Source organism: Leopardus geoffroyi, chromosome D4, assembly GCF_018350155.1.
Source record: "Leopardus geoffroyi isolate Oge1 chromosome D4, O.geoffroyi_Oge1_pat1.0, whole genome shotgun sequence".
NCBI lineage: Eukaryota > Metazoa > Chordata > Mammalia > Carnivora > Felidae > Leopardus > Leopardus geoffroyi.
The window spans coordinates 84,503,990-84,522,500 of record NC_059342.1 but is presented as its reverse complement, the minus strand read 5'-3'; the positions used below and the strand labels follow the sequence as shown (position 1 = coordinate 84,522,500).

Sequence of the window (18,511 nt, the reverse complement as noted above, 5' to 3'; positions counted from 1 at the left end):
ATGGAGGTATTTTTCTTTATCATCTATTGAAAAATTGAACCAGAAGCATTTTAACTTTTTCTTACCCCTATTCATTCTTGCCTTTTGAAATGAAAGACCAATTTTTATTAGTCTGAAAATCCTTTTGCAAAGTTCTTATGGTATTATTAATAAAACTTGTGACATTCATTTTTGTTTTTCCCTCATAAAATGTTACCCAGATTTTGAAAGATAAATGTTAGCTTTGTCAAGTGAACTCTCTCTTACCATCTCTGTTTAGAGTCACAGACCACCTTGTTGCTTGCTAATGTACTGTGTTTTCACAAGACACCCAGAACGTCATTAGTGATATGGTCTAGTCTAGGACGCCTCCACATCATTCCTAAATTACTGCTAAGCGCAGAGGGGGAGAGAACAGCTACCACGGGGTGCAGGGTTCTGATCAGAAAGACGGCTAATGATGACATCACTGGATTCTCGAGTTTTATATTAAAGGTTCATATAAAATTTTTGTAAACTTTGATCCAGAACGTATTTGTAGCTGTGTTGTACATTTCACTCCTCATGTGTTCTCAGGTATCAGGCCTGTGCTAGGTGCAGGGAGGTAGTGGGAGAAAGATTCACAAGGCCCTTGCTGAGGAGGAACTTACATCCTTACATCCTAGATGGAGGGTAAATAGGAGGGGCTGAGAGAGAATAAGATGCAGTGTATAGGATGGTCAGGGAACTCCGCCCTGAGAAATTGACATTTAAATTGTGACCTTCACATTTAAGCTCTGAAGAGTTGGGGAGGGCCAGTGTCATTGAAAGCAGTGGCTATTAAAGGCTTACTGTATTTTAATATAAAAAGAACATTTCAGATTACTTTGTAGTTAATTTACTTACCTCTCTTCCTCCTACCCACTGTTGAAAAAAGAAATGTAGTAAAATTGACCCTTGAATTGTGCCTTGTGTTAAGTCCCCACATCTTATCCACTAGCAGCTTGGATTTACCTCTAGAATATATCCTGAACGTATTCAGTCCTTTCCATCTCCACTGGATAAGTTCAGATCACCGTGACTTCACCTGGACTGTTGAGAAACAGTTTTTCTGGTGTTCCTGCCTCTGCTCTTGGCCACCTCCAGTCTGTTGTCTACACAGCAGCCAGAGAGATCTTCTAAAGTATAAATCTGATCATATCTGCTCCACATCCTTCGGTGACTCTCAGTTGCATTCAGAATAAAATCCAAACTTCTAACTACTATGAAATACTCCAAGGCCCAAAGAGGGGAAGGTACATTCAGAGAATATGAGCACAAAGAAAGAAAAGAACTGGAAAGACATGCAGAATTGACAGTTGCAATATGAAAGAGGTATGTAGACAGACCAGGTGGAGAATCTGAGAAGCCAGGGTGGGCATTTGGAGCCTGTAACCTAAAGTTGTCTGTCAGGAGAGGAGTTGGTCTTTCCCCAAGATGTGGTTCCAGTGGGGTAAGAGCTGATTTATTGAGTGCCTTTATGTACTTACACGTATTATCTCATTTAATCTGCAGACAGCACTAGAAGGTAGATTTTATTGCGGCTGTCTTACAGATGAGACGTTACGAGAGTGTGTGTGTGTGTGTGTGTGTGTGTGTGTGTGTGTGTGTGTGTGTGTTGGGGTGCATGTTAGAATTAAGGAACTGTGAGGACAGTGTGTGTAATCCCATACTTACCTCTCAGAGCCTCCCCTTCCTCTAAAAGAAGTTAAAGTTACCCAAATTTCCACAGTAAGTAAATGGCAGAATCTAAATTGGAGCCCAGGCTTTTTTGACCTCAAAGCCCATACTCTTTTTATTGTACCGTGTTGCTTATTAGAACCCTAATGGGAGAACAAATTTAAAATTCTGTAAACAGAAATGTTCATTGATTCTAAAATCTAAATGCACTAGGGAAGTGCAGCATTTAGAGGAACCCTGTGGTGAATCTGGATATAAAGCCAGGAATTCTTTTTGTAATTGCACAGTTTGTCTGTATTGGTGTCAGTTTTAATGTTTTATGTCTAGCTTTCTTAAAGCAACATACACCTGTCCTGAGCTGCCCTATGGAAAAGAGAAGCCCATATGTTTTAGAAGAAGAGGGATTTCTAACACCCTACTAACCTGAAATGTTCTCCAAAGACTAAAATAAAAAATCTTCTAGCTGTAGAGTTGAAAAGAATCTTACTTCATGTGTAATTGTAAAGGTGGAAAATCCAGTAACCTTTCTTCTGTGAAAGTAGTTTGCGAGCCAGAGATAACAGACATGTGGTTTCCTTATGCTGTAGCTTTGTCTTTTCTTTAAAAAAAGAAGTCAAGGTAAATAGGACTGTTTAAATGTTCTTGGTCAAAAAGACAGTAATTTCTCTGGCAAACTGCACCTTCTCAAGAAATAATAAATAATCATGCTGATGCCACTCAGGCACGGGGGCCGGATAAGAAATAAAGACCTGATACTTGGTATCCAGTGCCCCAGTGGGAATATGATAGCGCAAATTAGGGCTGCTAAGGTGTTTAAATGTATAACTCAGAAATGCCCTGGGCAAGAAGCTCCAAGTTAAATATTCTTCCTTCCCTCTTCTCTCTGCCTGTTTATCTTGCTGTTTCTTCCCACCTGAGCCTCCCCTTGTCTGGAGTGCTCTGAGGCTCCTGATGGATCTTCTTGAGAATAGAGCAGAGCATGTTAAAGATGGCATTGCAGTCAACTATTTTATCTAGGAAGCCTGGAAATTTAGAGAATTTATGTCCGGCAAAAATCTTTGGGAACCACTTGAGAGACCCAATTATTTTAGAAGGGTGTTATGAGCTCTTGCAACCGCCACATCAGAAAAACCCGAAATACATCATTCGCCAAAACTACATTTGACCAGCGTTTACTCTTCCTGCTAGTCGCTAATCTTTCAGAAGTTCCTTTTCCATCACAAAATCTATTCATTCACTCCATCTGGGGCAGTCACCAACGTGGATTAGATTAAAGCAAAAGCCGAACGAAAGAGAAAAAACATATACCTCTGACAGGCTGTGTGGTGCTGCAGGAGACACACATTTTGGAGTCAGAGGAACGACCTTTCTCTGGGCCACTAGGGACTAATTCTAGAGCATCACTAATTTAATAATAGCTTTTGAGGGAAAAAAAAAGAAAGAAATACTACATTAGGTGTACATATTGATTATGCCGTAGCCTGATTTTAGAAATGTTCAAAAGTGGGGGGGAAATACATCTTAGAATTAAGAACTGTGGTAGCTGAATGCATAGCCCTGTGCTTACTCTCCGAGCTGTGCTTTGATGTGGGAGAGGTTGAGGGAAGAGGCACGCAAGGCACCGTGGGAAGGGGCAAGTGTTCTCAAGCTCTGTGTGGCTCTGACATACCCTGTTGACTTAAACAGTCATGTCCATTGCTGCCTGCTCTGGGCCAGCACTGTGCTAGAATCAGGCGGAAACCCAGTGAGAAATCAGACTCAGAAAAGGGGGCAATAAAATACGGTAAATTCTCAAGTAGAAGTACATAAGCTACTAAAGCAGCATAGATAAGGGAGTACTTAAAACTACTTGGTGAGGCAGGGGGCTGAGAAAAGATGCTCTGGAGTAAATGATTTGACATTTTTTTTGGAGATTAATTAGAATTTTGCTAAACGGGTAAGTAAGAGGAAGGACATTTTTGAGATAGAGATGTTTTGAGATAGAGTAACAAACCATAGATATCCCAAATTACTGGAGCAAGAACAGGGCAGAGGATAAGCTGCAGAAGCCAGGCAGGGGCCAGATCTGATCGGGCAAGGCCTGATGTACTGGAAACCCAAAGAGCCGCGTCCATTTATTATGACCTTATTTATTATGCTTATTATGCAGCAGACATTATGGAGGCACTTAGGAAATTGTTGAAGCCGAGAAGTGGTCCTTACCTTCAAGGAGCTTACTGTGTAGTCGGGGAGACAGGCAGGCAGTTTTAATACCATGCATGTGGTCATTGGAAATCAGTATAGGGGCCTGGGTACACGCATCGTGGGATGGGTGCCCTCGTCCATTCTTAGAGAGTCAGGGAGAACTGTCCTGAGCAGATCCTCCAGGTGAGACCTGAAGATGGCGGAAAAGATGGTGGCCAGATAAAGAGGGCTGGGAAAGAGCATTCAGGCTGAAGGAATGAAGTGAGAGAGTTTGATGCCTTCGGGAAATCACAATGTAACTCAGTATAATAAAGCAGTAGAGTAGGAGTTAGGAGGGTGGGGCGTGGTGAGGTTGAACTGGTCATTTGGGCGTAGGTCATGTTTGTAAACCAGCTGAATTTGAACTTTTTTCTGTGGCAGAGGGGAACCATTGAAAGGACAGTGATAGAGTCAGAATTTCTTTTAGAAAGCACACCGTCTGCCTGATAAAAATCGATGAGAGGACATAAAACAGGAGGCAGAGACACTGCTGAGAAGCTTTTGAGGACTCTGTCCAACAGCTGATGAGCCCTGACTTAAGGCATGGAGAGAAGCGAATGGAGCTCAGTTCAGGAAGTGGAGGGAGGGACACCTTAGTAAAGCCTGATTTCTTTCATTTGAGCTGAGTGCACGCTTTGGGGAGAATTGAAATACCCTGGAGCCGCTTCCGGTTCTGGTGTTCATATGAAAACTAGGTGTTGGTAAAAGATAGGCTTTAAAGATTTCTTTTTAATAAAATTAAATGCTTGTTGGAAGAAAATCAAACATTTAGGAAGTGTGTGAAGTAAAAAGTCTGTGAGGGTTTCCTCTGACTTTATTTGATATGAACCTTGTTTTTTTGGTTTTTTTGTTTTTAGTCAATTCACATGCAGATACACATACGGGCTCTAAGTTTCATGTGGGCAGGACCCTGTTTTCCGGTTTTGGGGTTTTTTAAATCACTATACACCTAACACCTAACAGAGTGTCAAATAGAAGAAACTCAACAAATGTTTGTTAAATGAACTCATGAAGAATGTATCCACATAACAGTTTTAAAAAATGATACCATATAATGTTACATGATTTTGCACTTGTTTTTCACTGTCACGTCATAAGCACTCTATTAGAGTGACCCCTGCAGTTTTAGCTTTCTAGCTAAATTTATGTAACTTAGATTTCTGTTGTTGGACATTTAGATCATTTCCAAATTTTTAGTTTAACGTGTAAACGTACAGTGAACAATTTTGTATGAATATTCGTTGCATGTTTGTGGTAGATGTTAAACATGGGATTACTTGTCAGAGGTTCACTTACTTCAAATGTTGAGAAAAACAAATTGCCTTTTAAAAAATGTATACCCATTCTCTGACACTCTAAGAATCTATGAGACCACCTCTTTCCCCACCCCCTTACCAACACTGATGTTATCAATCTTTCATTTTTGCCAAACTGATGGCTAGCAGTTAATATCTCATTTGAATTTGTATTTCTGGGTTTTTAGTGTAAAGTTAAGCATTTTAAAAATGTTTTTATTAGCCATTTATCTTTCTAAAAGATAGTTTTTAAGGCAGTTGTTTTAGTGAGAAGAAAGATTGAGAAGTCTAATTTCACAAAACTATTTTTAAGAAGTATCCTTTAGTTTAAAATACACTTCAACCCACCACCCCCTTTCCTGCTCCAGCAGGTGTATACACACACACACACACACACACACACACACACACACACGTATATAGAGAAAAGGCATACATCCAGTCCAGACCATTTTACTTTGTTTGCCTTCTGACCCTTCATTCACCAGCCAAGCTTTTGTTCATGTGTTTGGAGAAAGTTAGCTGGTAATTCACTAGATTCCAGTTCACCTCATTTAGGACCTTATGTTGTCTGCTTTGTCACAGAACTATTTGAAAAAACAGATTTTCTCTTAAATAGTTTATTTAAGTCTGGTACGTGTATATAGTACTTAGAAGATACACCGTAATCTGGAAATCAGAAATGTAGACAAAAAAGTTGTCACCCCTTAACAGGTTTATTTTGGAGAGGCACATCTAAGGACACGTCTGGCAGCATTATGAACAGCACTGGCACCAAGGGCAACTGTAGGGGGTTAATGGGGACCCTGCATCATTCCTTGCCATGTGCCTGGTGAGTTAACTCCTAGAAGTTTCTGGGAATGGCAGCAAGTGGGGAAAAGGCTGCAACCAACAATCAGTGTCACAAAGTGGGGATGACTAATTTGCTGAGGAGACCGTTGAGACAGATGTTTAATTAGCTGAAGTCAGAGTGGATAAATTGGGAGAGGACTGCCTATGCAGAGAGACGCCTCGTTCCCTCATCTCTCATTACCTGGTTGGGTTTTGGTTTTGTCCTTACTGTCTCTTTTTGAAGACGACAGCCTCAGACTCAGGGGAACTGGGAGGGGAGTAGGAGAGAAAGTACCCTTGGTACATCTACTGAACACTTACTGTATTTTTGTATTTAACCCTTACAAAGACCTTGTGAAATGGGCATCATCTATTTTTTATGGTTGAGAAAACAGGCTGTGTATTGTGTATATGTGTGTGCATTCTTATGTGGGTTGCTCATGACTGACATAGGTGAGATTTGGACCTGTACCCCTTGATTTTTAAGCCCAGTGTTTTCCTCTGTACTACAACTTCCCCACTTACAATGTAATACAAATGAAAGAACTTTCTGGAATAAAAAGTAAGCTGTATATTGACAGGAGCTGGTGTCGGACAGGTGTATGTACGCATTTGTTGGAACTGTCACGTGGCACTCATAAAATCTGTGCATATCATTGTATGAAAATTTTACCTAAAAGTACAAAGAGAATCTCAAACAAATATTGGACACCAGTTAAGGTTCTGCTCACTGAATGTACTGATGTCTGCTCTTTGAAATGCATTAAAAAAAAAAAAAAAAAGATGCATTGGTGGTAGATACGTGATAAAGCAAATGTAGTAAAATGCCAATGGTAGGATCTAGGATCAATTTTTCTGTAGTTTAAAAATGTTCATAGAAACTCGGAAAGAGCTCATAAAAATTAAAAGTATATAATTTAGATTCTGCTTATATTAATTAAATTTCTGAAGTTACAGATAGATGTCTTTGTGGCATAGAAAGCACTGATCTTTACTTCCTATAGGATATTTTATCTTTCATTGCCTCATATATGAAATGACATCTTTGAGATCACAGTTTCTTCCGTGGGCCTGTGGTTTTCAGCAGCATATAGAATTGTGAATATGATTGTTGTTACCACTTACTGAATATTAAAAATAGGCCAGGCAGTCTGCCAGACACTTCTAAATGATCTCATTTCATTCTTAAAACAACTATTTGAATTGGTTGTTATTTTTGTTTTGTGAAAGAGAAAACTAGGGGCACCTGGGTGGCTCATTCGGTTAAACGTCTAACTCTTGATCTTGGCTCAGGTCATGATCTCACAGTTTGTGAGATTGAGCCCTACATCAAGCTCTGTGCTGACAGTGCGGAGCCTGCTTAGGATTCTCTCTCTCCCTCTCTCTCTTTATCCCTCCCCTGCTCGTGTTCTCTCTCTCTCTCTCTCTCTCTTTCTCTCTCTCAAAATAAATAAACTTTTAAAAAGAGAGAGAGAGAGGGAACTAAAGCTCAGAGAATCTGTAAGACTTGTCCAGGGTCACACAGCTAGTAAGTTGGAGAACTGGGATTCAAACCCAAAGATACGATGTCAAAGTTTGTATTCCTTTTTTTAAATTTTTTAGTTATTTTTTTTAATGTTTGTTTATCTTTGAGAGAGAAAGAGCATGAGTGGGGAAGGGGCAGAAAGAGAAGGGGACAGAGGATCTGAAGCAGGCTCTGCACTGACAGTGGTAAGCTCAGTGTGGGGCTCAAACTCACAAACTGCGAGATCATGACCTGAGCCAAAGTGGCACACTCAACCGACTGAGCCACCCAGGCACACCTCCCTTTTTTTTCTTTTTAATGTTTATTTATTTTTTGAGAGAGAATGCACAAGCAGGGGACGGGCAGAGTGAGAAGGACAGAGGATCCGAAGCAGACTGTGCTGACAGCTTTGGTGCTGACATCCCCAAGCCCAATGCGGAGCTCAAACTCACGAACATCAAGATCAAGACCTGAGCCAAAGTCAGATGCTCAACTGATTGAGCCACCCAGGTGCCTCCAAAGTTTGTATTCCTAACTGCTAGGCTGTACTTCCTCCCACTGGCTAAGGTCCCAGGGTTCACACGTCAGTGGAGGCAGGTTCACTTTTCTCCCTAGAGAGACCAAGTGCACCTTCTTCGTGTGGACGTGGCAGCATGATTCAGTGGAAAGAGTACAGGCTTTGGACCCAAAGCAGCCCGAGTCTCCACCCTGGCTGTGCCCTTCGGTCCAGTCTAACCTTGTGCAAGGTTAGACAAGTCATCAAACCTTTGTCACCTCGGTTATCTTTTCTGTCAACGGGGTAATAATACCTACCTGGCAGGGCTGCTGTTTTGACTAGTTGCATAGAAAACAGTTGATAGCAAGTGTTCCCTGGATGTCAACTGCCTTTGTCCCTATTGCTACCACCACACCAGGCACATCATAAAATCTGGCTTTTTAGGTTTTGATTTACTTCCTTTTCTACCCCTATGACTTGGCCTTTGCCTGCAGCTTTTGTTTGCAATGAATGAAGTCTACAGAAAGCTTATACCAGTGATAGAACCAGACTTTGAATTGTGTTTGGATATGGATCTGCTGGAAACACCCTGTATTTTGAACAAGTAGAAAGCTAGATCCAGAGAGCAAGTTGTAATGATTTTTGACTAACAAGAAAACCCAGATCAGGCATGTAGGGGTCCTAATGGTCACAAGGCTCATTTGTCAAGTCGCTTACATCAGCAAATTTAATTTGCTACAACAAAGAGTCTAGAGAGAAAGGGAACAAATTACAGTTACCTGTAACAAACATGTTTATAGGTGATTATAAAAAGCCTTTGTAAGAACAGCCGAAGAGTTCACAGAGCCTGTTGCTTCTTCCAAGAAAACATTTAAAAGAGGAAATATAATGAAACACCAGAATGATTTTTGAGGAATGATTCTAGAAGTTACATAGAGGTCTAGAGTGCTGTGTCTGCCCCTTACAGCCTCAGTCAAGGGTCTTTGTCTCCCCCAGAGGAAACAGAAGGTCCCTTTCTTTAGGCAGGCCATTCATGTATTTATCCTGTTAGTAGCCGTAAGGAGAACTCTTCGTATGCCAAGGTTGAGTCGAGCCACTTGCAGTGAAAAATCATCGCTTTATATGGGCTACGTCCCCACAGAAGACCGCTTTCAGACCAGCCTAGAGACCTGACACCCCCAGCTTCTAATCTCACTGCTTTTAGAGGCCTGACACTAGAGCTGGTCTTCCCCCATAAGCAGTTTAAAAGGCAGCTTTACCAATTGCAATGACACCTTTCCACAATGAGTTTTTCCTTTTTGAGTATGTTACAAATACCGGTACTTTCTATAAGACCTTTAAGTGCATTAAGAAAAAAAGAAGAAGAAAAATTGCTCGTCAATCAGGGCATTTCTTTTTCTGCCTTACAATGACAGTACCCAGAGACAAAGAGGACTTAAAATCAGGAAACGGCATTGGAGTGGCACTATGAGGCAGGTCCGGGGAGAGGACGTATCAGCACCTACTTCTCATTACCCTGCTACTGATCACAGTGGGACCGTCAGCAAAGTGGATAGATTGTACTGTGCCATCAAACCAATTTTTCAAATGGAAAGTCAGTGAGATGTGATTAAAGCCCAGGTGCTGCAGAAGATACAAGCCGGTCTATTGGAGCTCCTCAGTCTTCCCCAAAGCTGTCACAGCATCAGAGAAATATCAAATCATAACGAATGCCAGCTTCCCTTTTTTGTTTTATTTATTTATTATTATTTTTTTTTTGTACACTACATTTAGTAGAACAATGTGAATTAAGATACAATTAAGACAAACTATGACTTAAGTCTAAAGAATCCGGAGGGTCATGAAGATCTCTCAAACACAGTGTGTCCAAATCCAAACTCAGCACTCACTAAATATTTATGGAGCCTCTGCTACATTTTAGGCAGCGAACAAGGATGGCCTGTTCTCAGCTCTCATTTTAGTAGGGTAGATGGTCAATAAAAACAGACCAACCAAGATACATTTGATAGACTCATTTCTGGTTTTTGCCTGTCCGTTTTTTGACAAAAAGGACTTCGAGTCTCCAGTTTTGTGAGTGCCCCTCCTGAAAGGAGTCCCCCTTGCCCTCACGATCAGGCATTACCTCAGTCTTTCCACTTTAGCCAGTTTCCATGCGTCTGCTAGTTGACTACCAACACCACTCCCTGATTTAGAGAGATGTGGACAGGACAGCAGTGGCCGGGTCAATTCATGAGCAGTCAGTGACTTGCTGTGTCCAGATCAACAGTGTAAAGAAAGAGGTACAGGCTGTATCTCAGCTTTGGAAACTGCTAGAGAGAACACCGTCCCTCAGCCACTTAGCTCTGCATCAGAGGACCCATGGGCCTGCCGCAGTGAGTTCCTAATACATTGATCTTGCCAGATGTTGGTGAGTACCTTACCAAGTAAAGGGACGAGAACCCTCCATTTTCCTTTGGAATGGGGCGATTGAGCTTTCATTTGAGTGAAATGAGAGTGCTTTGTGGAGAACAGGTTCCTTTGTGTTTGCCACCACTGTAGCTGGCCTGGAGTTGGTGACCAGCATGTTTTGTGGAACGAGCTAAGGAGAAGCAATGAAAGCCGATCTGCAGCCCACAGCTGCTTCACTCCCTGCCGGCCCAGGCCCAGGGCCACCCACTTTCTAGTCAAGAATAGATTCATTGCACTTTGATTATTGGAGATCAAACTTCCTCCAAGAATTAAATCATCGAATGAAAATGTAAATGTCTTAGAAATGAGACGCAATGCACATCAGTTGAAATTAGTGTTGCCTCCCAGGTTCCCTTAATGACATGAATCTCTAATGAGTCCTTGGGGAGCCAGTGGAATATCGCAAAAACAGACATTTTAAGCATTGATAATCAAGTAAGGGTGCCCAACAGGAAGAAGCTATTGCATACACTGTACTACAGAAAAAGAAAATTAAAGCAAATTCACTTTCCAAAGCAGGGTGTGGATGCGTGAAAGATGGAGCACGCGCTAATTCCTCATCTTCCAGAGCAGAAGTTAATACATACTGTCTGATACTTATGATCATTTTTAAAACAGCTGAGCAAGAATGCTAATAAAAAATAGGAAGATGAATACAAGGAGAAATAGAAAAAAATTTTAAGGTAATTTCCTGTAAGAAGGGATTCAGGGATGTGCAGGGAATCAACTTTTTCATTATAGGACTGTGGTATGATTTACTTTTAAAACTGTATGTACCGGTGATCCTTGACCAACATGGGTTTGAAGTGCATGGATCCACTCGTGTGGATTTTTTTACTGTACCGTACTGTAAATGCATTTTCCTTATTATTAGCATCTTCTTTAGCTTGCTATATTGTAAGAATACAGTATGTGATGCATACACCATACAAAATATGTGTTAATCGACTGTTTATGTTATTGGTAAGGCTTCCAGCGAACAGTAGGCTATTAGTAAAGTTTTTGGAGAGTCAAAAAGTTATATGTAGATTTTCGGCCGTGTGGGGATTAGCGCCCCTAACCCTGGCGTTGGTCAAAGGTCAACTCTACGTGTTCCTTCGATAAAAGTAAAAATTTTTTTAATTTATAAAAAGAAGACTGCTTATTTTCAAAATCTAGAGCTGAGAAAGATTTCTTTCTTTCCCTTGCTTACATGGACTTTCTTCATTTGGTAACTTCCTTTCTCTTAAAAGCCACAATCCATTTCATTGTGTTGGATGTCAGTTTTCTGTGAGAACACTGTTATTAAATAGTTGCTTCCCATTACAAACATCTCCAAACCTTTCAAAACCAAAATGTTATATGAGTATAACCATTATATTGTGATTCTGCCAACATCTTGTCTCTGTGACCTGTATTTTCCGTAGGTTAAAGCACAGGCTATTAGCTGAGTACTCCTGTCCCATTCTAAGAATGACTAATATCTCAAATATAAATGAAAACAGCTGCTTTTCCATAACATTAGAGTTCCAAACAGCTGTCACATGTACATTTTGACATTCTTTTTTTTTTTTTTTTTTTTTTTTTTTTCTTTTTTCCAAATTGGGACAAAAGTTCGTTTACTGAATCTACTAATCTGGTTAAGTATATCATCTAACTTCTGTGGAAAGGTGGAGAGGAGGTCACAGAAAAACCTCTCGAGCTAGAATGTAGCCATCTCCAAAGACTCATGTTTATTTAACATAAAAACCCTCTGATGAGACCCCTCTGTGCCAAGAACATAAGGTCCGTAAGGGCCTGGCGGTGGCTGCCGCACCACTGCTGCCCTTGCCAGAGAACCTGCACCTCGGTGGACAGCCATTGTTCTCTCTCTGGCTGGAGAGATGTGGAGCGCACCCCCTTGTCTCCGGAAAGCCTGAATCTGTGCTGTCTCATCTTCTGCAGCCCTTGGAGGGTTTATTTCAGGGGCTGCTGTTGTGGATCAGAAGACCGTACTCCCTCTGTTGGCTTCAAGCTGGCCCTGCCACTACCAGCTAGGTGACCTTGGTCCGGTCATTCGCCCTCTCAGAGTTGCTTGTTTTGTTTTGCTCTTCAGTAAAATAAAACCACAACTAGATCACAGACTACTGGTTGGTAGTTGTAACTGTGGGAGAGCTTAGTCCCTGAGTTCAAGAACCATCTCCCTGGCTCTGCTCTTGTTCCTGTTACACTCTTTCTAGCTCTTTGATGAGTTTCTTTACCTGTTTGAACTTCATTTTCCTCATCTATAAATGAGAATAATATTATCTTCTTTATGGCATTGTTGTGAGAATTAAATAGAAATCCAGGTGAAACAGCAAACACTTAGCTATTACCATTTTATTACTCACTAAATGGTAGTCCTGCCCCCTCCCTTCAATTTCATTGTTATGAGACCCAGTCATACTCACCGTTTTGTGATCTAACACTTTGTTTTTTATGAGTGTGACTGCTTTGAGTCATGATTCAACAGAGACCCTAGCCGCGAAGGGACCCAGCTCAGATTTAGTCCACATTACGTACGGCCCAGAATGTGTGCATCTGTCTGCCCAGCTGCTCATTTGAGCTTTTCCAGGGGTCTGAGGCCCCTTGTCAGAGCAGCAAAGCATCAGTGAGAACATAGGTATGCACATGTAAGAGTGACCTGGCATTCCTCTGGAGCACTCTGCATCTGGGGCTGGATATGCAGAAGGGTTAAAAGCTGGAGAAACTTTTGTCATAAATTTCCTCTTCAGCAGGACTTCCCAGGGAACATCTGACATTAGGAGAGAGGAAATGCTGATTGGCCTCGGAGTCAGCTGAAGGAGACAGGAGCTGCAGTGGAAGCTGCTGGATTTACTGTTATTAGCAAGGCAAATGGAAAGCCAGCAGGGCAGCCCAGCTCCCAGATAATAGATGTAACAAGAAGGAAAGCTCCCAGGAAGGAAGATGGCTGGCAGCCACGACTCCTCTACCTCCTCTGCTGCCATTTCTTTCCATTGCTTTTGCCTTTTTGTTTTGTGTGTTTAGCACAAGGAGAAGCATACTTTAGCATCTTAGGTTATAAGTCACAGCTGGTTTAAAGTAAAACAGGATCTATAATTCAGCTTCTTACTGGCTTGATAGATTCATAGTTGAACATGGTGAAATGTGTAAAATTGTGTTGATATAGTATTAAGAAGTTGCCATTTATTGAGCACTTACCATGTGCCAGACTAAGTGCTTTACATGTGTTATTATCTCATTTAACCCATATAACAACTTCATGCTTTAGAAATGATCATCATCCCCAACTTAGAGATAAAGAAACAATGCTTAGAGCACTTAGATAATTTCCCAAGGTCTTAAAGCTTAGTGGAGCTGGGATTTGAACCGTGCCATTAAGGTCCTACCAGTCCAGTGGAAAGTAAGCAAGAGCCCAAATGGCTATTATGGGGCCAGACAGGGTACTGGCAATAAGAAAAGTGCTTACTGAGTCCTGAAATGCAGTGCTAACTGGGACAGTGGTGGTTAGAAGGAAGATGGGCAGGCAGAGGGGAGCCGAGTTAACAGGCGGAGATGACATCTGAAGGGCCTGATCCCCCAAAGCAGGGAGCAGGGCAGATGGGCAGTTGATCCCTGAGGACCACAAGGAATGAGGGGGAACGGCAGGTTGTGGCAGCAAGGACCAGGGAAACAGATGATGCTCAGCATCACAAAGAGCCGTGTCCTGTGCAGGGTCAGGTCACAAAGGCAACAGGTGAGCAAAACTCCTATTGTCAAGATTACCTCTGGAAAAAAAAAATCCCTTTAAAAATGCCTGTGAGAGGCCAGCACACTGTAGGTTTTCTCATTAACTCCAACGCAGCGAGCTTTTGTTTTTCTAGCATGAGAACCAATGAAAACTAAAAATACATATCTTTAAATGCTAAAATCAAACTTGGCAGAGAAAGATGCTCACACTATAAGAGGAGCTACGCAACAGACACTGGCATCCACCCAATTAATTCAGTAAGTCATTCATTAGACGTTTACCAAGCTCTGTAGTTGCAGCGATGACTAAGGCTCCCACCTCCCATTCACCTTCTTGTGGTTTATTGAATCACCAGGAAGACATGGTAAGTGGGATTCTCCAAACTATTTAAATTGTTCTCTTGGTCATTCCTCACTCTCTCTTTTTCCTCGTTTTTTACCAAACAAGTACAGGTGAATTCAGATAAATTAAATGTGTGACTTGTATACAAAGAGATCCAGGCAGTAGGCGACATCAAGAACAGGCCCAGTTTCCTGAGAGGCACACTGAGGACCTAGCAGGGTACTAGACCCAGGGCAGGGTTCTGGGCAGGACTGGGCTGGGGGCAAGGGCAGTTACCTGAATGAGACGCTAAGGTCAAGATCAGATTTCAAGAAAGGAAATATTGTTTGGGTTGGCCTCAAAGTGCAGAAATCCTCTTGCCTTAGAGCCGAGCCTGCAGCGAGAGGCATGTTAGGTGATGCAGTTTTCCCTACTGTGGGAAAAGAAAGCGGGCCATTCTGGGAGTCTTGTCAGGGCCTGATGTTGTTATAGGAGTCAGTCAGAGAAAAGCATATGCAAAGAGTTGTGGAGGCCAGATAAGACTTAGGGAATGACCATAAAAGGGATGTGGTTTGACAGACTGCTAGCAGGCGGTGTGGATGAAGGGAGCCATGATACTATGCACTGAACAGGAAGGAGACCAGTTCTGCTGGCTCATAGAGGACATAGATGGGCAAGAAATTAGGATGAATAGAAGGTCTGGAGAGTAGGGTAAGGAAGTTGTGAAAGGATTTTAAGCATAAAAATGATAGCCTTAAGAGTTGGACTCCAGAGATCCCCCTCTGACAATTGGAGGAAGAATGGATAGCTGGAGGCCAGGAGATGAGTTGGGAAACCATTACTGAGGGCTGGACGATAAGCAGTGCAGAGGAGATGTGTTCAGTGGGTAGAGTCTGTGGAACTTGGGAGTTGACTTCCCGTCAACAAGGAGGAAGGCTGTGTAAGAAGTATTCCCGACTTGCGAGTGCCTCCTCATTCACGACTCTGAATCCTTAGAGGCCAGAATCAACCTTCATGATCTCTGCATCTGTAGTGCATAGCCCGGGACTTGGCACGCGGTAGGTTCAGTAAATGTTTGATGAACAACTGAGATAATCCATTGGAGACTTGTGGTGTCATCATTGGAAACCCAGTTACAAGGAAAAAGAGCTGGTTTGAGTAGAGAAGGTTCATGAGTTTGTAGTTGATTATCCTGTACAATTAGAATCAAATAGGTGGGGCGCCTGGGTGGCGCAGTCGGTTAAGCGTCCGACTTCAGCCAGGTCACGATCTCGCGGTCCGTGAGTTCGAGCCCCGCGTCAGGCTCTGGGCTGATGACTCGGAGCCTGGAGCCTGTTTCCGATTCTGTGTCTCCCTCTCTCTCTGCCCCTCCCCCGTTCATGCTCTGTCTCTCTCTGTCCCAAAAATAAAAAAAAATAAAAACGTTGAAAAAAATTAAAAAAAAAAAAAAAAAAAGAATCAAATAGGTGCTTGGAGTTCTCTTCATTCCTGCAAAGACAGGCCTGAGTCACTTATTGTCAGCAGTACTTCCTTGGAGAGTTGGTGGATGTCCCTAAGAGGCCCTGCAGCCTTTTGTCCCGCCCAGGGTTAGAACCCCTTCCACCAGGGTCACTGGCCCCCAGCTGTTTATAAAATGCTGTCATTCCTGGTACCTGGAATCTGTTCAGTAGCCTGTCTAGTATATACAACTATTATCTCCATTTTCAGGGGAGGAGACTGAGGTTCAGAGAGGACGTGGTTTACCCAAGCCAGTTTCTGCCATAAGCAGATTTGAATAGAAGTCTTCAGATTCCACTGGATCGTAACAAAGTCTGATGATTGAAAACAGTTGGCCCTAAGCCCTCTCTCCATTGACTTAGGCTGGAGTCACCACTTTTATATAGCTCAGAAAAGGCTACAAAGTCTCCTTCTGGTTGTTTCTGTTGTTTTTGTCCTTAGGTGTTTGTGACTAAATTCACTAATTTTGCTGGCTGTCAAGGCTGTGTTAAGGAAAATGGGTTTGAACTGCTGTGGTTTTTGAGTACTGGACTGGATGTCAGAAACCTTTGCCATCACGGGAAATTCTGTCACTCTGGATTTACTATCTGCTCCCCACAGCTGAATTCCTCAGCAGTGTGATTTAGCACCCTGGCTCCCCATCAACCAGTTTTGGCATTTATTTGAATGCATTACCCCACTGGTTTCCATAAACTATTTTACAATTGTTTAAAATAAATGACTGTTTATTTCCACAAAAACCATCTGTATTTCTTTACAGAGTAGCAGATAACTGTACGTAAAATTTGGTAATGTCACAGTGACTCAAGTTAAGAGAAACAGATTAGACTGAAAAATTGGATGCTAAGGGACAGTGTTAAAGGTTTCCATCCTCTCTAACAAGTGATATCTGGATTTAAAGGAAGGGAAAAAATGTTTCTCTTTTAAAAGTAATATCAGGCCTCCTTTCTCCAAAGGGAAGTGCATTCATGCCAGCTGGATAGGAACAGGATAGGGACTGTGAGCATTCCTCTGCCCCTTCAGCACTCTCTCTGCCTGGGGTGGTGTGGAAGAGGCTCCTGTCCAGTGGCTTCCAGCCTTCTCCAAGTTGTGGCTTGTCCATGCCTTACCTTTTCTTGTTCTGACGTTGAGTGGATTCCCAGGCCTGTGTGTTGTAGTTCAGAGATCACTGGCAGGAAGCTCAGTGGGGCAGGTTGCTGTGGGGAGAGAAGAGAGGCCTGGCTGAGGGAACTGAGCTGATGGGGAAGCAGGATTGGCCCCTGACAGTGGTGGTCTTCCATTCTCCAGCCAGTGCCCAAAACAGCACCGATCTACACCAGCCCCGCCCATCCCCAGGAAACCCAACCAACCCCAACCCAGAGATGGAGCTGTCTTGTGATTATCGAAGCAGTGGGGACACATGGAGTCAGTTGGAGGTGGACCTTCCAGTCTGCTTTGGAGGAGGAGGTAGGTAGGTCAAGGTGGTAGCCAAGCAAGCTGTGTTCCCACTTAGTCACCAAAGTATACACTGAAATACACCTTTTGCTGTGACTGTCCCAGGAATGCAGAGATACTGAAATGTGCACTCCAACCTCAGTTTGCATACAGTTAGCACAAGAGCCAGGTCCAGCCAGAGATCTGTTTAGCTGGGTCGCACAGAGCAGTCCAGAGGCAGTGGCACTTAGGCAGTTTGGACTTGTTGAGTAGGAGGGAGCGAGCACCAGAGACATGAAGAAACAGGAAGATGACTTCAGACAGAGGGACTACGATGAGCGGAGCACAGGGGGTTGAAACTGCATGGTTTGGGGGATATTTCTGGATTATTGTGTCATTAGGTGGGAGTTGAGAGGCGATCAGATCTGCCATCAGTGTGGCAGACCTTTAGAGGTTCCAGCCTCTGCTGAAGAATCATACCCCACTCCCTGCCCAGTGAAGTCTGGAAACCAGAAGCAGAAACCCAGACTTGTGATCTATGGAGTCCTTGGAACAACTCTAAAAGGGATATACTGTTATTATTCCTCTTTTACAGGTGGGAAAGCAAGGCATAGACAGTTTAAGTAACTTGCCCAGGGTCACATAGCTAGTAAGTGGTGGGACTGGGAATTCGAACCCAAGCAGTCTGGCTGATAAGGAGGTCAGCGGGCGCTGCAGGGCACTCCCTAGAACACACACACACTCAAACTACTGAGTTTAGGGCAGGGATCAAGTCCACACCTTCTTCCTGTCCTTCCAAGGTGCAGGGATAGACCCCTATCACACCGTCTCTTGTCTCAAAGCCTGAGTGGAGGCATCAGGACAATCCCAGAAGGAGGCTGAATAGGCCAGATGGAGATAGTAGGGAGTCGCCCGTTGCTTTCCACAGCCCATCTAGAATCCAGGAGGCAGACAGGGCAGGCATAGTTGTCTAGCCTGTGGTGATAAGAGAAGCACATGGGCAGTCTGACCCTTGGTCTGCAGTCATGGCCTCTTTTTGTGAGTAGCCTGGCCTCAGGTATTCCAGTGATTTTCACCTTTCCTGCCCAGCTCCTTTG

At 42.9% G+C, this 18,511-nt stretch overlaps 1 protein-coding gene across 9 annotated transcripts in view; it reads left to right on the top strand.

Annotated features, from left to right (window-relative positions):
- The window catches only part of MAPKAP1 (MAPK associated protein 1), a 245,531-nt gene that overhangs the window by 151,324 nt on the left and 75,696 nt on the right, over positions 1-18,511 (top strand). For 3 of the 9 annotated variants that reach the window (XM_045470121.1, XM_045470127.1, XM_045470126.1), the window contains one exon: positions 17,289-17,447. The exons of the other annotated variants lie outside the window; for them this stretch is intronic. In XM_045470121.1, the coding sequence (XP_045326077.1) occupies positions 17,289-17,447 (159 nt within the window). The remainder of the gene's footprint in view (positions 1-17,288; positions 17,448-18,511) is intronic. 9 annotated transcript variants of the gene reach the window in all.